At 44.3% G+C, this 26,750-nt stretch overlaps 1 protein-coding gene across 1 annotated transcript in view; it reads left to right on the top strand.

Moving 5' to 3' along the window:
- Nucleotides 1–26,750, top strand: part of SLC22A16 (solute carrier family 22 member 16) — a 110,626-nt gene that overhangs the window by 12,873 nt on the left and 71,003 nt on the right. The window contains exon 3 of the mRNA XM_021693350.1: nt 7,789–7,844. Within this exon, the coding sequence (XP_021549025.1) occupies nt 7,789–7,844 (56 nt within the window). The remainder of the gene's footprint in view (nt 1–7,788; nt 7,845–26,750) is intronic.

The raw sequence follows: 26,750 nt of genomic DNA on the forward strand, positions 1-26,750 counted from the left end.
ACAGGCCGGCACAGAGCCCTCTGTTTGCAATTAGCACAAAGAGCCAATTCATCAGCCCACAAAGCTCATCCTCCGTAAGAGTCCTAATTAGAAACATCATACATAGGAGGGAAACAATTTACACCGATTCCAACATGAGCTCATGGCAACAGAGTTGTTTGTTTTTCAGCCCTGGGGCTATAGACACACACGGCTCAAAAAATAATGCCTATGTATTTTAAAGACTGAGATTTTCAGACACTCCAGAAGAATGTGGAAGCAGCAAGATGCTGTGCCAAAGCAGTCTCAGTTACGACTACCGCCCCCCCCCACCGCCCCATTTTACTTCCTCTGCTGTCTGTGTTAGTGAGTGTCAGGGTTTTGTTAGTAGCTTAATATTTCACAAAATAATTTGCAACCTGTTCTTTCTTCTTTGTTCTCACGTAACCTTGAAATTTAAGCATCTTTCCGTCAGCTTTCGGTCCTTTTCCACCAGTCGGACTCTGATGATGTTTCCCTTGCTTAAGGGAGCAGAAATCAGCATGCGTTTCTGTTTAGCAGTCCTGGTGCCTGGAGCAAGAAGCAAGTAAGCGTGCTGAGCGCTCGCTGCAGTTACCCCACGGTTGCTAGGGGAGCCAGAGAAGGACGACAAAGAGCATAAACTGCAATGTCTCCAGATATTTTGCCATCAACACTCCGCTGCTGGCTCCTCATTTGGAGCAGGGGTGGTATTTTGGGTTTTGTTGTTTTTTATTTATTTATTTTTCCTTCTCTCTCTCACCGGTCTCTCCGTCTGGTGCAGTGGAGGGGAATTCTCCATGTCAGCTCTGGGAGATTCCCAGCGGATGTTGTCTGAGCCCCACTTGCACTACAACCCCACCTTCCTGCCTCTTCCTTTTTTCCGCCTCCCACTCCTTGTTCCCCGGCTCCCACAGTAGCTGCTGGGTAAGTGTGTGCTCTGTGGGTCCACTTGCTGGCTGCGAGTCCAGGTTCTCGTTCTGTGATCTTGGGCCACTTCAACTCTCTGAACCTGTTTCCTCCTCTGTAAGACAAGAGAGGCTCATCCCCTCCTCATGGTATTGTTTTGAACATGAAATGAGATACTGCATGGAAGAGCCTAGTACAAAGTACTATAGCGTCTGATAAACATCCTTTATCTTGTCATTAATAGTCTCATGGCTTTCTAGATTTTCTTGGTGATCGGTCCTCCCTGAAACTGCGATAACGGAGGATGGCAGCAGGGCCAGAGTACACGTAGTAGATGTTCAGTAAATGCCATATGCTGAGTACCTTTTCAAGTTAATCCCCAAAACTATGCTGAACATGCCGAACTAATGTTTGGAAAACACATCAGGACCTCCTCAGGTTTTGTTGTTGCTGTTTTAAGAAGGCCAGGTTAGTATTTTGCTGCCCTAAGGAAGAGGTGAAGATCAGTCAATGGACAGAATGCCACTCCAGCCCAGCTGCCCCCTGCTCCCTCCTCTTCGCCCTGTGGATTGAGATAAAAAGTCCCCCGAGACCCCACCTCATGCTGTAGGGGCCGTGTGGGGGTATTAAGTAGCACCCATTAAATTGCCTTAAGGACAGTGTTCGAAATAGTTCTTCCTTCAGTTGGATATAAGATGTATTTTGCCATGAGGCTCTTCCTGATGACCCACTTTTATCCATGTGAAAATTCTCCACTTGCAGACTTTGCTTAATTTAACGCTCTCTGAAAATTTACACGTTCACCAAAAAAATGAAAAGAATGACCAGTGTGCACAGAGGGGTGTTTTCTGACTGCTACAAAACTGCTTCATATGCACACAGGTGTGTTTCCCCGGGTGCACTTCGCCCTGGCCCCACCTCCTCCTCCAGGCCTGCTGGCGGGGGGGGGCAGGCTACAGAGGTGTAGGAAAAGGGATCAGGAAGTGCAACTGAGTGGCGCAGACCATTGCCCGAGCCCTGAACCACAGGGCAATCACAAGTAACTCCAAACACTAACACAGCACTCACAGCACAAAGACAAGTTCCGTTCCTTTGTGCTGCCCAGAGCCTTTGCCAGCTCTTAGGTCACGTTGCCCAGAACCATGTGCTTTTGCACTGAAAGGCCCCATTGTGCTGACTAGTCAACAAGGCAAAGCAAAGTTTGCCCCCTGCATCAAAACCTGGACCGTCCCTGACTTTTTACGTGCTGAGAAGTGTGTGCTTAGTATTGTATTAAAGCAAACGGGGAGGGGCAGTTCCTAAAGCAAAGAAAAATAGACACTTATCTGCTCAGTATCTCAGATTGGAGGCTTTTGAAGTGACCTGAGAAATGGGCTTATTGCTTTCATTGCTTCCTTCCTTCCTCCTCCTTCTCTTCTCTGGCATTCATCCTCCTCTCCAAAGCTTCCTTTCACAGTGACCCCAGGTTTCTGTCGGGAATTTTCACCCCACTGCATGGATAAACAAACAAAACAGACTGTTATAAGTGCACTGAAAACATGGACGAAAAGACTTGGAAAAGTTTCTGACACAGAAACCCAGTTGGGTGTGAAGTGGTTCTTGCAGGGAAACAAAGTGAGCTGAACATATATTGAAAATACAGCATCATTAAGAGCTGCCTGTTTAACACTTAAAACACACTGTCTCTCAGACATGGGCATCCAAGTGCAAAACCAAGATCTTTGCCTTGCTTGGGTGCACCAGTGAACCTGTCTGGTCCCAGTTTCCTTGTCTATACAATGATGCATTTGCTCAGAGGATCTTGGGAAGTCTCTGGGGTATGAGCTCAAATTCCAGTTCTACTATCTGCCTCTTCCTGGTTCTGAGATTCCACAATATCCTTCTAGAAGACTGACATGGTAGAGGATGGAGGGAAGGAATAAAAGCCTCTTCATTAATGCAGAAATTGAGGTAAGGGGTCAACGTCAGTGAAGGCACTAAACATGGCAAATGTTGAAATGAGGAGGACAGTGAGAGAAACTGACTCTTACTCTTTGACACACAGGACTCTTGATTTGAAGTTCCTCAAGCTCCTTCTTCTCTCCTGGGAGCTCATTTCTTTCCTAACAACTTTCATCTGAAGTCAGAAGAACTGGCCCAGTTCAGGGCCTGCCACAAACTCAGACAGGCCCTTTCCCCACCTCAGTTTCTTCACTGGTGAATGGGAGGTATGGAGTTAGCTGATTTCTAAAGCCCATCTAAGGGCTAACATTCAGATTCTGGGAATTCCAGGAAATGCACACTCAAACTAGCATTCTGATGAGTGAAATACCAGAAAAATAACTGAACCAATGATTTTCAGACATTGGACCCCCAGCAGTGCACAACACTGATTCCTGGAAAAGTGGAAACAAAGGAAGTGAATCCTGTGATCGTCCCCAGCTGACTACCTTCAGAGAATTTCCAGGCTATAGTGCAGGGAAAGGGAATATGGGTGGAGCCCAGCAGTATCCCTGAATAGAGGAGATGGAGCTGGGATCCCAGGGAGACCAGTGAAGCCAGAATTCACAGAACAGAATACTGCAGAGGAGGGAACTGTACCAGAGGACACTGTGGAGTTCTACAGAGCATCCTCTTCAAGTCTTCAGCTGAGTGCTGATCAGCACATGGCATGTGAGGGAACTCCATGAGACCAGGGAAAGAAGCACAAGGATTAGAAGGAATAATCCCTAGAGCCCACCTAGGACAGGGAATAGTTCCTATCCTCACCAGCCAGAGTTGAATATTTTGTAATTCATGGGGCATTGAGTAGAGTACTCAGAAGGGTATTGTCTCAGGAATGGGCCTAATCAGCCTAAGACTAAAGGCTGCCCTGGTCCTTCCTGACAAGGCTTAACAGCAAGTCTTGAAAGGACCAAACTATTTCCAAGTAACTTAACGGTGTCTCAGAACAACACCCAATAATATCTTAAAAATAAAAGAATATCCAGCACTCAATAGAGTGAAAATCAAGCAAGAGAAATATGAAGAACATTCTGCCAAGGCACAGGATAATCAAATTGCTCAAAACTGGTGAAAAAGAGAGAATCTTAAAAGTAGTCAGAGAAAAAAAAAAGTTATGTTATGAACAGAGGAACACAGGTAAGGATGAAAGCAGAGTTCTTGTTAGAAGTAAAGCAAGTTGCAAGACAAAGGAACAATAATCTTTGAGAGTCTGAAAGAAAAAATTGTCAACCTAGAATTCTATACCCAGCAAAAGTATCTCTCAAAAAAAAATGAATGCAAAAGGAAGATTTTAGACACACAAAACCTGAAAGAATTGATCCCCAGCAAACCTGTATTGGAAGAAATGTTAAAGAAAGTCCTTCAGGCAGAAGGAAAAAGAAACAGGATAAAATTCTTCCTCTACACGAAGGGATGGAGAACTCTGGAAATGGAACTTCATTTAAACATGTAACAAGCTCTTAGGTGGGACTCTTCCTTTGACCTGGGTACCAGGACCCAAGAGTGAGAAAAGAAAATTACTCAATACTCAAGCCAACATTCATAAGAGCCAGAGAACCAAGGATTCCTAAGAGGAGACAGATGTGGCCCTATTACCACCAACCACCATCTTCTCTGTAACAAGATGAGGAAAGAGAGAAGTTAATTTAAGAGTCATTGGAGTATAGTGGGTATGAGGAGAGGCAATTCCTCTCCTTCTTGTGGGGATGAGAGTGGAGATAGCTGTATTTTCTCTCCACTAAGGGGTTTCAAAGAAAATCATTAATAAAGATTGGGTTAGAAAGTAGTTCTCCAGTTGGACAATTGAGTAAGAAAAGGATTTACTGATTCACCAGTATACATCATTAGGAGCAGAGAAGAGTCTTGGAGAAAGAAGAGAAGGCACAAAAAAGGGTTGCAAGGAGAAGCTGGAACGCACCCAGTTTGTCAAGGCTAGGGAATGAGTTCTCTGTGGTTCATGTGCATGTTACTTAGAAAGTAGTTGGATTTGTTCCATTTCCATCCCAAGATAGTTCTCTCCTACTCCCCAGGGAGCTTGAGCTCAAAGAGTCTGTAGGTATACATTCAGTGATGGGAGCTGAAGAGCATGGAAGGGTTGAACCTGGATTTACCATATCCCTGCCTTGCAAGTCCCTCTGAAGAACTCACATGTATCCCCCAGGAAGCAAGTGTTTGGGTGTCTACCTCCTGGAGGGCATCAACAGTCAGTCTAGGTCTGCCAGCGAAGCAGCCACCACCGCTAGGCTACAGCAGTGGTCTGTTTGTATAAGACGCTTGCCCTCTCCCTGCTCTAACTCTTAGCCCAACACACTAGAGGAATTTGACCTGGAAGGAGAAAGTAGGGGTAGGAAGTGGCCTAGAATTCGACCTTCAATCAATCACGGTCTAGGTTGCACAGGATGAGGGAGGTGAGAACGTGAGAATAGAATTGAGTCTGGAATGGATGTTTTAAATTCTACTGAGGTTTAATATCTGAAAACAACTGGAAAATTGTGGATCTGCCAAAGATGCCATTGAAAGATCTACTACCCAATGGAGAAGGTAGACTACCCAATGGAGAAGGTAGACTTAGTATAGTACATTTGGGAAGAGTGTTTAAGAAAAATAAAAAGCTTTAATGTATTGAAAACAAAACAAAACAAAACAAAAAACCCAAAAACTGTCTTCCCCACAAAGGCACAGTACCTTTGTGAAGACTTTTCATCTTAGTACTCTGGTTCCCAGCAGTGAGTGAGATGCTAATGAGGCCAGAAAGGGGCCATGAGACCATCCACCCTCTCTACCCTGCTCCTGGGGAACTCCCAGCATGCCTGGCCCTTGGACTGGTGCCTTTTCTCTGCAGCTGGCTGTTTAGTGCATGGCCTGCCTGTCTGCCTGGAAGGAAAACAGGAGAGAGACCTGGTCCAGCAAGGAAAGACCTCATATGCCATGTGTCCCTTTTCAGCAGAGGGGTGGTTTCTGAGGCCAAGCCTCCCTAGGCTCTGGCAGCTTCGGTCCAGGTTAGTCCTACTGGAGAGGCAAAGGTAATGCCTCTGCTTGAGGATAGGGTGGGTATCTGGCTCTCCTGGAAAGAGCCCTTCCCGCCAGGTGACTAGCAGCTGAGCTCCACCCCAGTTGAAGCCTCGACACTTGGTTATTTTATCCTCTTTTTCCTCTGCAAGTAATATACATTCTTAGTTGAATAAATGAGAACATACAGGTAAGTGAAGAGAAGAAAAGGTGGAGGAACAGAAAGGGCTGGACCTCAGAGAACGCTGGAGAAACTGCTCTTGTCCTTTTCTTCCTTCTGTTTACCTGCTTCATCTGCTTCTTTTTCTAGTCTTCCTCTTACCTCTTCTCTTTCATCCTTTAATTTCTTCGTCCTTTGCCCCTTCTGCCATTTCAACTCTGGATTATTCCCCCCACGCTCAAATCCCATTCTGTCGCGGGGCTTTGAACCTTCTCTCCCTTGCTCCGCCTGCCTCTGTGCTACTTCCTAACTGCCATGTCGCGATAACACAGCGACCGCGGCCTCCGCTTCGCACCCTCTCGGATTTGCCCACCTACGGCGGGGAAGAGTGAGTGTGGTTCCCACAATTCCCTAGGGACTCTCTCACCGGATTGGTTTGGGTCACATGCTCATCTCTGAACCAATGACTGGCCGGAGAATACGATGTTTTGATTGGCTACCTCTGGGCCACTTCCCAAGCCCTGGAGCTGGGGGCTGAAGCCTCATACAGCCCACAGGTGCTAAAAGGGCCGGGGAGAGTTGGATCCTCACCCGAAAATTGGGCTCTGCTCTGGGAATAATATCCTGGAAATCTCTATCTCAGGAAAATATGGAAAGCTCCTGGTATGGAGCAGAAGAACTATGACAAAATAGATTATGGGAAGATTTTGCTTTTGAGTGTAGTAAGTGCCAGGGTCATACTGGAGGTGTGATTAAATTAAATAAATCATATTAAATGGACACAAATCTGAAGGACATACCTTAATTTATTTAATATTACAGGGTTTTTTCTCTTTTTTTTCCTTTTCTTCAAAGAAAAAACCCTCATGTGTCTTCTAAACAAAAGAGGATTCTAAATGAAGGATAATCTAGTCTTCATTTCCAACCAAATTCACAGTGTTAAAAATAATTTCACCATTAAGGAGAACTTTTTCAGTGCCAGGTCCTGCCCTACACTCTGGACATGTTATTTTTAATCCTACTAGGACTCTGCAGAGTAACTTAATCATCTCATTGCAGGGATGAGGAAAGTGAGGCCGAGGGAGGGTGAATAATTTCCCCAGAGCAACACAACTAGTAGCTCCCACTACAGGATTCAAGCCCACGGTTGTATACGCCAGAGTATCCTTCTCCGCTAAGAAAATACCCCATTCCCTAAACTTGTGTTTGGTTGAGCGTCGGAGGTATTTTTGTGCTCAGAGTGCTTTTGCAGCTTCAGAAGCCAAAGCTTCAGTTGCTTTTGAACATCTCAAAGGCCACAGGGACAGAAATAGCACCACATGGACAAGGGATTTAAAAGAAGAATCTAAAATTTCAGATATTGTATAGACCAAAAAGATGCACGACTTGGGCCTTTTAATATGGATTAAAGGATGCCACACCTAGGTTTTCCAAAAGAACTCTTTCCTTTTGGTGTGCCCGGACTGGTGAGGTGTACGTGGGCTTCGTAGAAGCATTCTGATGCCATCTCTTGGTCAGACCAAGGGCTTGGGAACTGAAATGCACAAGAAGGGAGCACCCAGGGGAGCACATTACAGCCTTTTCTCTTTGTACCTCCTCTTATTTCTCTGGGTTGGTTTTCTTTTAATTTTTGCGTCACATCGCTAATGTTATTTGGCTTTCCGAAACTCTCAGTCAAAAGATTTCAGGTTTGCAGTGATAGTTTCTGTTACCATCTTATCTGCTCCCAGAGTCCCCTTTCTGTCACAGAAATTCAGAGCAGGAAAGTTGATGCTTTTCCCGACAGGTGAGTTGCCAAGAAAATGTTTGAGTCCTCCAAAGGTGATGGTTCCACTCCAAGCTGGTGAATTCCACAAGCAAACAAAGCTCTGTTTGTAACCCTGTATGATAAGAATAATCTGGGATGTGTTTTCTGTTCGGTACAGGAAATAAGAGGCGGGTGATCCTACTTGGTGGAATTTGGCAGTTCTTCTCTTTAGTCAGTATCACTTATTTTGTTACTCATATTTTAACAGAAAGAAAAGAGGCCTTTTAGAAGACCATGAAACCCATATTTTGAATGGGGGTAAGGTAAGGAAGGAAATATGGGATGTGTCCAGAGGACAGACTATTCATCTGTGTGGCTGGAGCAAAGGAGATGTGGTGGTCAGAAGGAGGTCAGGGCCAGTTTTCAGGGAGGGCACTGAAGGTTCAGCTGAGGAGTTTAGGCTTTATTTTCAAAGCAGTGGGAGCTACCAAGGGCTTTTGGTGAAGTGGATCAGAACTGTGTTTCAGGGAGAACAATTTATTAATATGTGAAACAGAATGGAATATAGAGAGAGTGGAGACAGGGAGGCCCAGGAGAGGTCCACTAGAGTCTGCTGGGTGGAAGCAGGAAGGCAGGCATTAGCATCTGGAGAGTGTTAGGATGGAAAAGATGGCATGGGGGCGGGGGAGAGCTACTGTAGAGACAGAAGTTACAGGATCAGAGTTTGCATTTGGATATGGAAGGCAAAGACGGTGCCAAGATTTCCGCACAGGGAAGACGGTAGTGCCATGTTCAGAGGTGGGGGAACACGGAGGAAGGGTGTCATGAGCACGCTTTGAAGGCACACACACGAGTTGTGTCTTTCCATGATGTCAGCTTTATTCAGTCATAAAGCAAAGTTAAATAACAATTCTAAAGCAGGTTCAGGATTCCAAACTCAACGACAATTCGCCATGGAATTAAATTTGGCTTCTTACACCACCCAGAGCAGGACAGAAGACACGCCACACAGCAAACAAGATCAGAAGGGTGCAGGAAGTGAACAAACCAAACTCGAAGTCAGTCTGGGCGCACAGCTGAGATAAGGCCTCAGGTCTGGTCCAGGTCATTTCTCAGCACTTCCTGCTTCTGATGTTCAAGCAGGGAAGGCTCTCGGTTCTGTTGCGAGACCCATCAGACAGAGCCTTCGGGGCAGTTGCCTTTTTTAAGTGGTCAGACATAGAGGGGTCAGGTCTGAAGAGTCTGGCCATTTGCTGCCTAAATCCTCCCCTTTTTAAAGGGATTGAATCAGTTTTGGGTCTCTGCAGACTCCTCTGGTTCTGCTCATTATCAGTTCTGGGGCGTCAGCTGACGTTGGTCCTGGCGATGTCTCTTAGCTGCAGTACCTTAACTGCTTGTGTCATTGCCTAACACAGGTCCCTGCTTGACCCAGGCTCCTGCTTGACATGAGAGACTCCATTTTGCTCTCTACAAAGCACAAGTTTAAAAGAAGAGACCATGAGACCCCTTTTGGATATACTAAGTTTGGGGTGTCGATAGGATATATATTTTTTATTTATTTATTTATTTATTTATTCTTATGTTAATTGTCGATAGGATATTTAAGTGGGTTTGCTTAGAAGGCAACTGGATGTGTGCCCCTACAACTCAGAGGCTTAAACTATTAGCTAAGTTTTTATTTTTTTTTTTAAGATTTATTTATTTATTTGAAAAGAGAGAGAGTGTTGGGGCGAGGGGGAGAGAAGGAGACTCCCTGCTGAGCACGGAACCTGACATGGGGCTCATCTCATGCCCCGAGATCACAATCTGAGCCTAAATCAAGAGTCAGAAGCTTAACCGACTGAGCTACCCAGGCGCCCCATTAAACTATTAGCTAAGCTTTTAGCTCATGTCACCTACACTGAGGGGTTGGTTGGAGCCGTAACACTGGATGAGAATATGAGGGGTTCCCAAGGGAGCAATCAAAACTAAGGGGAACTGGGCAGGTCCTTGAAGAATACTGATTTAGGGAATGGGAGGAAGGGGTTAGAGAAATAGTCCAACCAGAAAAGAACAGGGGTCCTGGAAGCTGAGGGAAGAGTTTTAAGAAGGCTGTGGTTAGCAATATCCAATTTGGTAAAGAGGCAGAGAAAGTTGAAGATGGGAGCTGCTGACCTTTGAGAGAATGCTTATAGGACACTGGTGAGGGTTGAAACCAAATTACAAAACATTGAAAAGTAAGTGGTTGGGGCACCTGGGTGGCTCAGTCGTTAAGCGTCTGCCTTCGGCTCAGGTCATGATCCCAGGGTCCTGGGATCGAACCCCGCGTCGGGCTCCCTGCTCAGCAGGAAGCTTGCTTCTCCCTCTCCCACTCCTCCTGCTTGTGTTCCCTCTCTTGCTGTGTCTCTCTCGGTCAAACGAATAAATAAAATCTTAAAAAAAAAAAGTAAGTGGTTATAATTATTGCCACTGAATTGCATATTTATTTATTTTTAAGATTTTATTTCTTTATTTGACAGAGAAAGAGAGAGAGACAGAGCACAAGCGGGGTGGGGGTGGGGCAGCAGGGAGAGGGAGAAGCAGGCTCCCCGCTGAGCAAGGAGCCCAATTCAGGACTCAATCCCAGGGCCCTGGGAGCATGACCTGAGCCAAAGGCAGATGCTTAACCAACTGAGCCACCCAGACGCCCCTGAATTGTACATTTAAAAATTATTAAAATGGCAAACTCTATGTCACCTTTTACCACAAAAAAAGTAAGTGGGAGAAAAATGTAAACATTGAAAAAAGTCTTCTCTTTCCGTAAGTGGCCTGAGGTGATCTCTGAAAATGGCTCTCTATTCACTTGACCCAGAAAACCCTACAAAATCATGCACATCAAGATGTTCAAATCTTCGTGTTCACTTTAAGAACACACGTGAAACTGCCCGGGCCATCAAGAGTATGCAGATCTGAAAAGCCACTGAGTCTCTGAAGGACATCACTTTGCAGAAGGTGTATGCGCCATTTCATCGAGACAATGGTGGAGTTGGTAGGTGTGCCTGGGCCAAACACTGGGGTTGGACAAAGGGTCGGTGGCCCAAATAGAGCGCTGAATTTTTACTGCACATGCTTACACACACAGAGAGTAATGCTGAACTTAAGGGGCTAGATGTAGATTCCCTGGTCGTCAAGTACATCCAACAAAGCCCCCAAGATGAGGCATAGAACTTAAGAGGGCTCGTGGTCGGATTAACTTGTATGTGAGCTCTCCCTGCCACATGGAGCTGATCCTGACTGAACAAGAGCAGACCGTTCCTAAACCAGGAGAGGAGGTTGCAGAGAAGAAAAAGATATCCCAGAAGAAAGCAAAGAAACAAAAATCTTAGGGCCCGGGAGTAAATTCTGTATAAAATAGATGCAAATAAAAGTAAAAAAAGAAGTCATACTATTCTCTATACTTCTCTCTATGCTTGAAATAAACTGATTTAAAAAGTAAGCGGGAAAAAAATTAAGTGGTAACTCAGAAATGGAGGTAACAAATACAGATTACTTTTTAGAGAAATTGGTAGCTGAGTGTAGAAACAAAAGGAAGGATGGCACAGCTTGAAAGGGTAACAGGATAGAAAGAATTTATTTTTCTTTTGATGAGGTAACTTGACCATGTTTCTGGATTGAGTATAGGATCCAAAGGCAGGGGGAGAATGAAGGTGGGGGGTGTAGAGTGGGTTGAATGGTGGCACCCAAAAAGATATGTCCACATCTTAACCCCTGGAACTGGGAATGTGACCTTATTTGGAAAGAGGGTCTTTCTAGATGTAATTAAAGGACCCTGCAATAAGATCATCTGGAGTCTCCAGTGGGCTGGAAATCCAATGCCAAGTACCTTTGCAAGAGACACAGGAGAAGACAAAGAAAGAATAGGAGGAGGCCATATGAAGATAAAGACAGAGATGGGAGGGATGCAGCCACAAGCCAGGGATGCCTGGTGTCACCAGAAGCTGGAAGGGGCAAGGAAGGAATCTTCCCCAAAGCCCCTGGAGGGAGCAGGGCCCTGCCAACACCTCAATTTCAGACGTCTGCCCTCCAGAACTATGAGAGAATACATTTCCATTGTTTTAAGCCACCACGTTTGTGGGCGTTTGTCCAGCAGCCTCGGAAACGAACGTGGGTGCAGGTGGGGGTATTTGGTCACAGGCTGAGGTCCTGAAACAGACCTGGGGCTGTATCCTGGGCATCTAGTGTCCTGTGCCCAGCCCAGGGCCAGCACAAGTAGGTGCTTGTTATTAATTTAGAAATTTTGGCTTCAAATAGAAATAGCAGGATTTCACTCACAGACAATTTGCCTTTGCCTTCATTTTTTCCTCTTTCCCACTCAATTTTAGAAAATCAACAAAGATTTCAGCACTGAGGGCTTTCTCTTTACTTTATGTCTTTGAAGGCATGGCTGTGGAGCCGCGTGAGCGCCAGAGGGCTCTAGGGGAGAACTTCCCTGCGAGATCGCACCTTGTGCTCATCACAGGCCAGGTGACAGGGAGTCTGTGCCTGAGTGGGGCAGCAGCTGGCGAAGGGAAAAGCTCTGGGGAGGCCTGGAGATGGGCCTGCTCCTCACAACTGGGATGCACAGTAGTTGCTGATTTCAGCCATGCCCATGCTTCCAAATTCCAGTGCCGGTGGGCCTTCCTGGGGGCCAGGCTCCCCAGGGACAGAGATTTCTGTCTTCCTACCCAAGTGTCATCCTAGCGGAGATGGGGAGATGGATGTGGGCCAGGATCCCCCTCCAGGCCAGAGCTCGGCTACTATTTTGAGGCCTGAAGGAGGTGGGGTGGGGCTTACATGCTGCCCCCCGCCCCCCGCCAGAGCTTGCCTGCTCCCCACATCTCCTGGAAGTTTTGCATTGGGAGCTTTCAAAGTTTGAGGAGAGGACCTCAGTGGCAGAGCTGGGGAGTGTCCTCTGGCAGCTGCCTCAGTTTTCTTGTGACGACAGTGACGGGGGGCCACAGACATGACTGCTGGGTAGGGTGGCCCTCGGGGAGAGCACAGCTCCGACAGGGTCCTCCACCACCAGCGCTGTCATTCCCCAGCCTCTCTCGTGGTCACAGTGTACCCCCCCTCCCCGCAAGGCACCAACTCCTCTTTTCTCTCACTTGGGGCATCTCTCTCCTTTCCTTCTCATTCCTGTTTGTTCAGGTGTCCCTATCTGGAACCTCTGGTCTTTGTCCCCCCTGGTCTGACCACTGCGTGCTCAGCTGTCCAGGTCCTAGAGCCTGCCCACGGCATGCACAGCACGTCGCAGGCTCCTCGGCCACCACCCTCTGCCCTGTGTAACTTGGTCCCCATGACAGCTCCTGGTCTCTGCCCAAACCTTCCACTTGGGCTACACTGGGCTATTGTTTCCTTAACATGTGGCTCTGGGTTCTTGCTCATCCTGTTTCCTCCACCTGGAATGGTGTCGCCACTGATCTAACCAGGCATTTCCTTTGAGACCCAGCTTTCCTACTTTCTCCACGAAGCCGTTTCCACTTCGGTGGTCCACAGTGCCTTCTCTTTCCTGTGGAAGTTTCTGGTTCGGTAGTACTGTCCCCTGTTCCCACTCACTTTTCATCTGGCACTGATCATTTTCATGGATGTATGTATGCTCTCATCCTCTCCTTCATACATTTGTTCAGAAACAAATATACCACGTACCAACTATGTGCCAGGCATTTGAACATAACGATGAGTAAAACCTAGTCCCTGCCTTCTAGGAGCTTCGGCTATGGTGTGTGTGCTGGGTGTCTCCCCCTGGCTCTTCCACATCCATCCGCTGCCCTGCTTATGCCTGAGAGGCTGACCTGTGTGGCGCCATCTATAGGCCCCTAACCCCCGTCCCCGCTTCTGGTGGGCTCTGCCGGTGGAGATCCCCTGCAGGAGAGCAGAGCTCTGAGCTGGAGGGGTCTTGCTCCCCCAGCTCCTTCCTGTGGAGTTGCCCTGGTAGGCAGTGTTGCTGGTTTTTCTCTCTGCATCTAGTAACGGTGGGTTGCCTTTAATCCTTGGGCAAGGGACAGTAACTGTGCCCACTGTCACTAGCTCCACGCCACTGCATCGTCCATCCCTGTGGTTTCTGCACGCCCTGCCCACACCTCTGTGGGTGGTCCCTGCAGTCTGTGTCCCCCAGGTGTTTGCACCCTGACCTATCCGGGTGGGAAGCCTTTCCCAAGGGGAAGCTGGAAGACAGAAGCTCACAGTCTGGGAACAGGAGAGACTGCCACATGGTGTAAGCTCTGCACATCAGAGTCTCACGCCCAATAACCTCTTTTGCTTATATGTTTATAAAGGAAATATACTCTTTCCAACTTAACTCATATCCCACTCTACTACCCATATGGAGCATTTCATCATGGCGAGACTACCAAAATAATTAAAAAATTTAAAAAGCATGCTTTGCTGAGGAGCTTCTGGCTAAGAGCTCTGAATGTGTGCCCCAAGGGCTCCAGGGCAGGACTCCAGCTGGGTGGTGTAAGACTCGCTGTCCTCACGTGGGTGGCAGTTGCTAGAACGGGGACTGCTTCGTTTCATTAACAGAGCAAAGCGTGCTGTCAGCAGGCAGCGATAGCCACGGGACAAGATGCAACCAAATCTGACTCCGAAACATCCTGTCCTAGTTTCAAGCACACTTCCCCTGTAGGGGTTTTCCAGGAGCAGGATGGTAAATCAGACAAGGAAAGCCCCCTGGAAGAGGAATTCTGCTGAAGTCCATCTAACGTGTTCTGGACATTCAGCTGCCCCAAAACTGCCCCAAACACCATTTGCTACAAAGTGGAGTTCAGGATCCAGTGGACCGTCTTGGACTTCACCCATGAGTTTAGTTTTTGAAGTGTCTGTGGGATTGCCCGTGTATCTCTAGGGTGAGTGCAAGAGCTGGATCCCAAAGCATCGTACCGTCCGTGGATGCTTTAACACCCTGCTTAAGGAGAATTTAATAGAAAGAAAAGACTGTTCAGCCGGAGGAGATGTATCTAAGACGCAAAACTTTCTTAAATCCCACTAATGTACAACCTCAACCCACAACTGGATTCAATTACTGCGTGGAAAGAAAGGCATTTTCTCATAAAGCTGCTCTGTTTCCATGCCTGGCTGCGAGCTGGGTCAGTCATGACAAAGACACGCCTGTGTGTTGTTTTTGGTTGTTTTTCTTTTCAAGCTCTTCCACTGGTACGGCCAGGCCCCAAGCCGTTCGGATCAGTGCTGTGGGGAACAGCTTACTTGTTTTGGCTTTCGGCCTCTTTGTCCAGCATTGATGACAGAAGAGCAAGCCAGTGTCCTACGTGACCAGAGGAACGGCCGGGCTGCACGGCATGATTCCATGGTTGCACGGTGCTGTGTACCCCCGAGGAACAGCATTTGGGAGGAAGGTCAACATTCCACGGAGGGAGAACGGCAGAGATTGTAGGAGACTTGCGAGGGGCCTCGCATACATAGGTCTGGGTGTATCTGTTCTCAAATATATATATATATATATATTTTAAAGATTTTATTTATTTCTTTATTTGAGAGAGAATGAGAGAGAGCAAGCACATGAGAGGGGGGAGGGTCAGAGAGAGAAGCAGACTCCCCGCCGAGCAGGGAGCCCGATGTGGGACTCGATCCAGGACTCCAGGATCATGACCTGAGCCGAAGGCAGTCGCCCAACCAACTGAGCCACCCAGGCGCCCTCAAATATATTTTTTTAAAGATTTTATTTATTTATTTGAGAGAGAGAATGAGATAGAGAGAGAGAGCATGAGAGGGGGGAGGGTCAGAGGGAGAAGCAGACTCCCTGCTGGGCAGGGAGTCCGATGCGGGACCCGATCCTGGGACTCCAGGATTATGACCTGAGCTGAAGGCAGTTACTTAACCGACTGAGCCACCCAGGCGCCCCTCTGTTCTCAAATATTAATAATTATACCTCGCAGATAAAGTGCTCCCTGGGGGCTCTGGGCTACCTGGTCTGCAGGGCTTTACCATGAATTTACGTAATTCTCCCAACAATCCTCTGAAGCAGGTACCGTAATTATCCCCACTTTCAGGTGGGAAAACCGAGGCACAGAGAGGTGATGTAATTTGCCCCAGATGACACAATCAGTAAGTCGCTCCGAGCCGAGGCTCTTGTTCACTGCATTGTCCCAGAGTATGTTGCAGAAATTTTACAACCACGAGTGGCATTTATTTAACCACTAAACATATTCATTGTTCATTATTCTTAAATCATTCTTACAGTATTCTCAATTCATGATTTTCTTTGACACAACTAAAGGATCTATTTGTACTGTTAGATATGCATTTTAAATAACAGGACTGGGAGACCCATTTGGTCCAGCCTGCCTCGGGTAGACTTGAAATGATTCATAAGGAAAGCCAGCGGGCTTTCATAGAAGCTCTTGCACACAGGGAGGCTAAGAACCAGCTCACTCAGCTGTCTGATCAGCAGCCAGGCTCCCGGCACGAGCTTGGCTCTCTGATAGGAAAATCCAGGCCTTCCGATCTGGAATGAACATAGGCAGAGCCATCAGCTTAATTCCTTGTGAAAGTTGCCAATTTGTTGCCTTTCACATCCTGATTCACCCTTCATTATTGTTCTGCAATAATGGACCCAGCCCCTATTGGCGGTTCTGCTTTGCCAGCTAGTGTGGTGTGCAGTTCTGTCAGTAGAGGGTCCTAGAGGGGTGTTGTGAGAGGCTGGGCCTTCTCTGTCAGGTTCCGGCGGGCTTGCCTTGACAGGGTCCTGCGGCATGCACGGCTCTTTCTGCCCTGCGAGCTGGCCGGCAGCTGTGGGGCCTTCCTGGGGGCAGCTCCCCTGGCCCCTCCCTGTGAACGATTTCTGCTGGAGCCCCCACAGGACGTTCACAATGGAGTGCCAAAGGTGGCCTGTCTCCCATTGGATGGGTCCCCTGGCATCCCACTGGAGAGCTTTGTCGTGATTTCTGGGGCATGGTATCTCACTCAATGGATGGCTTCCTCAGTACTCCAGACAGCAGGCTCTGGAAAGTCCCACCCATGCTGCCCCTTATGAACTCTTCTGGAGCTCCATGGCTGTACCCTCTCCAATGAGGTCTAGATCTCAGTCTTAGAAGGAGGTGGCCTCTTCCTGAATGTTCTGTCTCAGCCATAAGGGCGATAGCTCTTCTCTGTGTCTGTGATTACTGTTTTCTTTAGAGCAGTCTTTACTTCTTACTAGCCAATCTCTTGTTACTCCAATTCCCTGCTAATAATTCTTTTTTTTTTTTTTTAAGATTTTATTTATTTATTTGACAGAGAGAGACACAGTGAGAGAGGGAACACAAGCAGGAGGAGTGGGAGAGGGAGAAGCAGACTTCCCACCGAGGAGGGAGCCCGATGCGAGGCTCCATCACAGGACCCTGGGATCATGACCTGAGCCGAAAGCAGATGCTTAACAACTGAGCCACTCAGGCGCCCCTAATAATTCTTTTTTTTTTTTTTTAAAGATTTTATTTATTTATTTGAGACAGAGAGAATGAGAGAGAGAGAGAGAGCACATGAGAGGGGGGAGGGTCAGAGGGAGAAGCAGACTCCCTGCCGAGCAGGGAGCCCGATGCGGGACTCGATCCAGGGACTCCAGGATCATGACCTGAGCCGAAGGCAGTCGCTTAACCAACTGAGCCACCCAGGCGCCCGCCCCTAATAATTCTTTATAGTTAACTTCCCTTGTAGAAATTACTGTGTGGTTTCTGTCTCCTGTTTAGACTCTAATATATTTACCATATATTTTTTTTTTAGTCTGCCATTTTAAATAAAGATGTATCTCTTCTATGAAAAAACATGTAAAAATTCATGGAAGCAATGGAAACAACATAAAAACACTTTCACCACAAATTTACTAATAAGTAACAAATTTACTAATAAGTTAGAAAACTCTGTATCTTTTTTTAATTCTTAGCTCTCTATCTGCATGACTAATTGTAACCCTGGTGCATAATTGAGTCTGTGATCTATGTTTATCAGTTTGACATTAGTTTACATAAGCAACTGGATGCAATCCCATAATCCACATGGAGCCAGAGTCCACACAGGCTTGCATTTATCATCAGCCATGGCAAGATCATATTCCATTTTTTTCCAGATGCTAAAGTTTGCTTAGCTGGTTCCTAATTGGTGGATACTTGGGTTGGTTCCTGCTTTTCCATATTACAAAAACTACAGCTTAAAATATCTTTGTTGAAGTTGTACCAACCCCAGGTAAGTTTTTCTCTTGTCTCCTCCTTTCTCTTCTCTTAACAGCTGGGCTCACACATTTCCCCACTGGTAGATAAGAGATTATAGGGAAAGGAATGAGAAATACAGGGAGAATGTCTGCCCAAGAGAGATGATGGAACTTTTTACTGAAGTAAAGTCTTCAAGAAGCAACAGGTTGTACTCTGGAGGTACCTCTTGCCCAGAATAGAGTGGGTCTCAGAGGTAGGGGACAATAATTGGTTGGATGGGAGGGGGGGAGCTAAGTATTGGGAAGAAAGTCATTCCAGAGCCCAAGACTGTCTTTTCTTGAATCTCTTATATTGTCACTTGTGACTAATGCATTAGTCATACTGAGCATGTGGAAACTGCACAATATATACTAGAAAAACATTTAGTTCTCAAGAATAAGCCTCAAAATCAGACAATGCTTAAAGTAATTGAGAGTGGGAAGCACATTGTGATTACTGCTCTCTGACATTTTAAACCACCAATAACTCAATTGTTTCCTGAATTCCCAGGGAGTCAGGGAACACCAAAAACCCTCTTTGTCACTCAGCTAAGTAAATGTTAAACTCCTGCTTAAATTTTTTTTTTCTTTTTTCACAAAAAAGCATTCCTGGTATGATGCCCAGAAAGAGGCTTAAGCATAGCACCCTTCATATTGTTCATTTTTTGTTCACATATCATGTTTATCTAAAAATAATTCATTCCACACTCATTCTTAAAAGCAGCTTTTGCAGCACATGCAATTCTGGGTTCTTTTCTCTTATCACTTTGAAGATATTCTACCTGTTTTCTGGTTTCCGTTTCTGTTGACACCTTTATAGGTCTATGCTGACAACCTAATTGTTTCTTTGTCGGTGATCTGCCTTTTTTTTCTGCTTGTTGCCTTTAGGATCTTCTTTTTGAGTTTAGCATTCTACAGTTTTACTATGATGTATCTTAGTGCAGATTTTATTTTTTGTTCTTAATCCTGCATGGTCTCTGTTATGCTCCTCTATCTGTGGATTCATATCACTCATCAGTGCTGGAACTTCTCATTCATTATCTCTTTGAATAATGCCTTTCACCTGTTCTCCCTAGTCTTTTCTGGGACTCTTATGATCAGCATATTAGAACTTCTCATTCCATCTTCCATGTCTTCACCCCTCTTTCATATATTCCTGTCTCTATGTGCTGTACTCTGGGTAATTTCTTCAGACACACTAGTTCACTGATTCTCTTTTCAACTGTCTTAGGTACTGTTTACTCCAGCCATTGAGTTGTTAATTTCAACAATTATATTTTTTATTAAAAACTGTTTTACTTAGCTCTTTTCCAAATCTGCCTGGTCATATTTCATATACAGTATTTAAAAATTTGCATTTGATAATTCTAGTACCAAAGTCTTGGAAGTATGAATTTGTTTGTGCTTTCTGCTTTCTCCTACCTATTGTGGCTTATTTTCTTGCTGTTTGGTGATGTTTGATTCTGAACGCATTTTGCTTGATCTGTGGTAGTGCAGAAGGCCTAAATCAGAGTTATTTACCCAAAAGAGGTTTTCATTTGCTTCCTCCAGGACCGAGACAACTGATTTAGCCCCTTCAAGGGTCAGAGTTTAAAGCAGGACTTGAGTTTGGCTTTTGCACCTTCAGTGGGCCCAGGACTTAGTGTTTGATTTGGTCCTGTACTGACCTTAACACCTCAGCTTGGCTTTCAGCTCGCTGCTCATTTCTTTGGACTCTGGAGGGTTCCTTTGCTATCTGCAAGCCCACATTAAAAATGACATTGTGTTGGGCGCCTGGGTGGCTCAGTCGTTAAGCGTCTGCCTTCGGCTCAGGTTGTGATCCCAGGGTCATGGGATCGAGCCCCACATCGGGCTCCCTGCTTGTGTTCCTGCTCTCGCTGTGTCTCTCTCTGTCAAATAAATAAATGAAATCTAAAAAAAAAAATGACACTGTGTTTAGGATCTAAGAGAATGGTAGCAGAAGGGCCTTCAGAGGATCGGCTCTGCCATGATACTGGGAATAGGTATCATGTGTTCATAATATTCAGGTCATATGGACACTGAAGCAAGATATACACATGCGGAAGCAAACACAGACTGCACATCAACATTTTAAGATAAAATACAGATATGAGAAAGAGAACGTTTAAAAGCTCTCTCTGTCACTCTTCATATACATGTATGTGTGTGTGTACATACATTACATTTTTATAATAGAAAAGTTAGAGATGAGTGAAGAGCTGATACCCGAAGTAGGTATAATACTTCCTTTAAGGGACTGAAGCTGGTATTCGGGGCGGAGTAAACAGCATTAACAGAGGCACCAAGAGGGAATAAGTAAGGCCTTATCTTTGAGTCTCTGTTTATAAACCAGACCTCGCCTCACTGTTATTTTATTCCTCTGGTTTCATAATTATAAGACTTAGCTAGTAATTTTTCATATGAATATCCCTTTTAAAAGTCCCCTGTAATTTCCTTATTTACAAGATGGGTGCTCATTAGCGTTCTCCTGGTCTTACCAGGTGACTTTCAAACATGGACAACAAAAGAATGAACCATGTCATTTACTCTCCTTGATGATTTTGTAGTTCAGGGTCCTGAAATCAAACAATACCTCAAAGACACGCACCTTGTTTCCTACTTCTGTGTGCAAAGTTAACTTTTCTTCCTTACAATATGCACTTACTGAGGAGAGTTTTGAGAGGACTGGTTTTTGGTTTTTAATACTAAGATTCCCCCTGACTCGTATATGCCTTCCCCTTGGTATGGCAAGTCCGTTTGGCTCAGCCTCCATCCAGATCTGTGGTGCTGCACTAAACTTTGTCGTTTTCTCTAGTCTTCAAAACAAGACGATCGATCCAAAGCAGGACCTACTTCTGGGTTGGAAATTAATTGTAGAAAATCTGGGCTCTGAAGAAAAACCACATTTGAAGGAGTATGTCTTTTCTTTTATTGGCTTTTGCTCTAAAAAGCAAAGGCTGAAAAACAGCTGTTAGCTGTTTATACAGTATTTTTGATTTAAGTGTTAGACAATAGCGGTTTTCTTCTCCACTTAGAATGACACATTCTTTCTCAGGCCATTTAAGTCCTCTCTCCGTGTGGCCGCAAGTATTGGTATGCACCTCCTCCCTCTCCCTAGGTTTCTGGAGGAGATTAAGGATTCTTCTTTCTTCTTTCTTTCTTTCTTTCTTTCTTTTTCTTTCCTTCCTTCCTTCCTCCCTCCCTCCCTCCCTTCTTCCTTCCTTCCTTCCTTCCTTCCTTCCTTCCTTCCTTCCTTTCTTTCTTGAGTTTCTGTTTTTTCATCTTGAAGTCAGACTTTGGTTTCTCAGAATAGATGGCTGAGTTTCATACCAGGTCAGAGCTCTGCAGGTCACCTTTTGGGCCAATTTGACACAGGTACTCATACAAGACACTCTAGAGGAAGTTTCTATAGGTGCAAAGTATCTATAGGTTTGTGGCTAGATCACATGAACCCAATTCAATATGTACTGAGTTATTGTCATTTATTCTTGAGCCCTGAACACTGATGGTTGGTTTCCTCCATTTGGAATTCAGACGGTAATTCTTGGCAATCCCCACTTCCTCAGACATGCTCTAAGGACAACAAACTTCATCATTGCCCTTACGGTGCAGAGCAGAGCAAGATTAGCAGGACTCATGGAAGCCTTGTAGATGGGTAGGGAGCACTCCCTAACCTGCAAAACGACCCAGCCAAAACGTTTTCTTGCATTCTCATCTCATGTGTTACCATGGCAATTATTTAAAACAATGGCAGCAACACCAAGTTACGTGTTATTTCAGGTTTTCCTGATATCAGGCATTCAGAGACTGCCTAAAAAACATTGAGCCTCTTCATTTATCAGTTTATCACACCATGAGCCAGGCAACCTCTAAACCAGTTTTTAGAACTTGGGGATTCTTACAAGGTGACATCTGAGAAGAATTAAGAGCTTGTTGAAATAAAGATGTAGCTGCATGAAAAGCAATTTTTGTACCCTTCACTAGGACCCTGGGTATTTGTAAATGTAACGTGAGAATGCCACCTCCAACCCCCTAAAGACACCCTGGAGGTAGTCCTCAATCTTATTTTTTGGTCACACAGGAAAAACCATTTTTGCTCTTATTTAATAAGGAACAACACATTATCATTTTTAAATTAAATTAAATTAATCTATTTTTATTTTAATTCCAATATAATTAACATATAGTGTTATATTAGTTTCAGGGGTACTGTATAGTGATTCAACAGTCCTATACATTACTCATGCTCCTCATGATAAGTGTGCTCTTAATCCCCATCACCTATTTCCCCCATCCTGCCACCCACTTCCCTTCTGGTAACCACCAGTCTATTCTCTATATTAAAGAGTCTGTTTTTTTTGCTTGTCTTTTTTGTTTGTTTTGTTTCTTAAATTCCACATATGAGTGAAACCACATGTGGTATTTGCCTTTTTCTGACTTATTTCACTTAGCATTATACCCTCTAGAGCATGTCATTCCAAATGGCAAGATTTCATTCTTTCTTTATGTCTGAATAATATTCTATGGTATATATATATATATACCGCATCTTCTTTATCCATTCATCTATCATTGCATACTTGGGCTGCTTCTGTAAATTGGCTATTGTAAATAATGCTGCAATAAACATAGGGGTGCATATATCTTTTTGAATTAGTGTTTTCATATTCTTTGGGCAAATACCCAGTAGTTGAATTACTGGATTATATAGTAATTCTATCTTTAATTTTTTGAGGAACTTCCATACCATTTTCCACAGTGGCTGCACCAGTTTGCATTCCCACTGATAGTGCACAAGGGTTCCTTTTTCTCCACATTCTCACCAACGCTTGTTTTTCTTGTGTTGTTGATTTTAGTCATTCTGATGCGTGTGAGGTGATGGCTCATCGTGGTTTTGATTTGTATTTCCCTGATGATGAGTGGTGTTCAGCATCTTTTCATGTGTCTGTTGGCCATCTGTGTGTCTTCTTTGGAGAAATGTCTGTTCATGTCTTCTGCCCATTTTTAATTGGATGATTTGCTTTTTTGGTGTTGAGTTGTGTAAGTCCTTTATATATTTTGGATACCAGCCCTCTATCAGATATGTTATTTGCAAATATATTCTCCTATTCAGTAAGTTGTCTTTTCATTTTGTTGATTGTTTCCTTTGCTGTACAGAAGCTTTTATTTTGTTGCAGTCCCAACAGTTTATTTTTGCTTTTATTTCCCTTGCCATAGAAGACGTATCTAGGGGCGCCTGGGTGGCTCAGTTGGTTAAGCGACTGCCTTCGGCTCAGGTCATGATCCTGGAGTCCCGGGATCGAGTCCCACGTCGGGCTCCCTGCTCAGCAGGGAGTCTACCTCTCTCTCTGACCCTCCCCCCTCTCATGCTCTCTATCTCATTCTCTCTCTCAAATAAATAAATAAAATCTTTTAAAAAAAAAAAAAAGAAGATGTATCTAGGAAATGCTGATTTTTTTCCAACAAAAATGGCTGCTGTCAGAGAAATTACTACTTGTGCTCTCTTCTAGGATTTTTATTGTTTCAGGTCTCACATTTAGGTCTCCAATTCATTTTGAGTTAATTTTTGTGTATAGTGTAAGAAAGTGGTCCGGTTTCATTCTTTTGCATGTAGCTGCCCACATTTTTTTTTTTCCTTTAGAATAACTGGTCCAAATTAGATGATTAGAAAAACAGTTCCCTTGTGTGCAACTTAAAACATTAGGTTTGTATGACATTATTTCAAAAACAGGTTTTGTGGTAAAATAATCTCTCCCTTTGGGAGATATAAATTTTGGCCTATGAAAGACTGAGAAATCCTGTAATGAAGAAAACCTTGTGGAAGTCTATTTTCACAGGACATCTCTTAACTTCTCTTAGTACATTCATTGGGAAGAAGTGGTCCTGAAGTCTGTCTTGAAATTCATGTCATCAGCATCCTCACATTCTGCTCAGCAGCCCAGGACTAGGAACCACTGCGGAGCCTACTTTCAACCGCCCTCTCTTATTGCTGCCAGCTCTCTACTTTCCTTACCAACTCCCTTTGTTTATGGGGCAGAGCTCAAATCAGGAGCCAGTGCCCAATAATGAGACCAGTCCAACTCCCACTGACTTACTTACTCAGAGCCTTGACCTAAGAGGGAAGAAGTCCTGATGGTTGAAAAAGAACTGGCCTCTTCTCCGTGGTTGTCCTCACCTGCCCTCTTGCCTACAGGAAACTGTTTCTCTTTTGTGGTACATCTGCTTGCATTATTAATTATTGTGTGGCTCATCTGCCACCTTGTGCTAGGTGGGCCAGTGTGGGTGGGCAGAGCCATAACCAGTGTGGAAGAGAAGGATGTAGAACCACAGCTACTCTTACAGAAAGGGGCAGGCATTCCCAAAATGTAGGGCTAAGGATATTTATCCTCAGCCATGTTAAGGCCGGCCCACATGAAGTCTAAGTTGACGTGGGGAATAGCAGCCACAAAGAAACACGTGTGACTTTGCAAAGGGATAAAAGTAGACAGTGACTTAGGCCACTGCACCACACCACCTAGGTGTCAGCTTCCTGAGTGTGGAAACATCCATCTCAGCCCGGAGATCAGAAACCTTTGTCAAATAGTGTGCCAAGGTTCTGCCCACTCTCCCTCTGGGTGTCTGGCTGCAGGGTAGGGGGAGCAGAGGGACAAGGAGGAGGAGGAGAGAGCGGGCATGTTCTGGCCAGTCATCCCCTTGAGCAGAGGCCAGTGAGGCTTTTCAAGAGAGCGGGATTGCCATTTGCCAATGAAATCGTGTGTGTGTATCACTTTCACCACGCATGCTACAGATTGCACAGGGTTGGGTCACAGGTTTACCTGGTTACATTCAGGCCCGTAGCCACTGTACGTTGACAGCATTTGCAAGGAGGAAATAAAAAGCTAGAAACGGGTTGCGTAACAATCATTAGTTTCATAGCTGAGCAGGTTACGCCTAATAGTGCTTTCAGCAATTTTGTTACCAATCTGCCCCCAGGAACAAGATGAGGCTGATAAAATGTTTATGGGCTAGTAAATTTTTTTCTACTAATTTGCAAGGCTATAATAAAACCCATGAACTTCATGGCCTGCAGGAAACATAACAAGAACTGGGAATGTACAGTAATTTGGAGCTAGAAGGCCTCTTAAGGCCCTACAGGAAATGACTCCAGGAAAAGAGATGAATCACTCTTTTAAACAGAGAAGAATGATGTTAAGTTTGTACTTAACCAGTTATAGCCTGAGAAAAGATGTTCCAGAAGGAAGTGGTGGAAATATCCTGCTTTCAATTATTCTTGCTTTAAAGAATAAAATTAATTCAAGTATATAAAATCAATCTTCAAATGAAAACAGTTACTGAGGCACAGAGTGTCCTGCTGTGTAATGCTAATGGCTACTTCATACAGTAGCCACAGTCACACTGCCCTCTTGTGGCCGAAATATTATTATACTCAGAATTCAGAAGACGCTCTGGCCTATTTTAGTTATTCATCAGATTTGTTTTGGGGAAAGTTTATTCAAGGGAAAAGATGGTTTGCAGAAAAGGGTCATTGCTGGGGTGCCTTCCAGCATGTACATTTGAGTGGGGTTATTCTTACACTCAGGGGAGTAGGAGGCAAAAGGAATCATGATGTTTTCAAAGCTGGCATTTTAATTTTCTGCTTAATGTTAAAATGCACTCATTTTTAAACATTTTATAGTTATCCACATCTATAAATAACAGTAGATTATATACACTATCCGATTTTATCTCAAAACTAGGGAAACTGAGGCTCAGGATATTAAGTATTGTTCGAGTTTACCTAACGAGTAAATGGCAGAGCTGGGATTTGAATTAATCTTTCCCTTATTCCATAAGCCTGCATACTTTCTCCACTGTGCCAAGTTGACTCACTAGCCAAATATTTCTTGAGTGTTTAATACATGGAGACACTGCTGCTGGGTGCCTTGAGACTTATAAGTGTAAGATACTCCTCATTCTTCAGGAACTTATAGCCTAAATAGGGATATAAAAACATACATGGATACTCAACAGTGGAAAACTTAAAGCTTTACCTTTAAGATCAGAAACAAGACAAGGATATCCACTCTTGCCACTTTTATTCACATTATATTAGAATCCCTAGCTGGAGTAATTAGGCATGAAAAAGAAATAAAAGGCATCCAAATTGGGAAGGAAGAAGTAAAACTGTCATTATTTGCAGATGACATAATATTACCTATTAAAAAAACCTGTTAAAACAGATAAATGAATTCAGTAAAGTTGCAGGAAACAAAATTAATGTACAGAAATCTGTTGCATTTCTGTGTTTTTTTTTTAAGATAATCTTTAAGTAAACTCTATACCCAATGTGGGGCTTGTACTTACAACCCCGAGATCAAGAGTTGCATGCTCTATCAACTGAGCCAGCCACATGCCCTGAAGAAATCTATTGCATTTCTATACACTAATAATGAACTATCAGAAAGAGAAATTAAGAAAACAACAATTCCGTTTACAATTGCATCAAAAATAATAAAATACCTAGGCATAAATTTAACCAAGGAGATGAAAGACCTGTACTCTGAAAAGAAGAAGACATTGATAAAAGAAATTGAAGACAACACAAATGTTCATGGATTGGATGAATATTGTTAAAATGTCCATACTATCCAAAGCAATCTATGTTCAATGCAATCTCCATCAAAATTCCAATGGCATTTGTCAGTGAAATATAAAATATAAAATAATACATATATAATATAATATAATATAATATAATATAATATAATATAATATAATATAATATAATATAA

The sequence above is a fragment of the Neomonachus schauinslandi genome, chromosome 8 (assembly GCF_002201575.2).
Source record: "Neomonachus schauinslandi chromosome 8, ASM220157v2, whole genome shotgun sequence".
In the NCBI taxonomy this organism is placed as follows: Eukaryota; Metazoa; Chordata; class Mammalia; order Carnivora; family Phocidae; genus Neomonachus; species Neomonachus schauinslandi.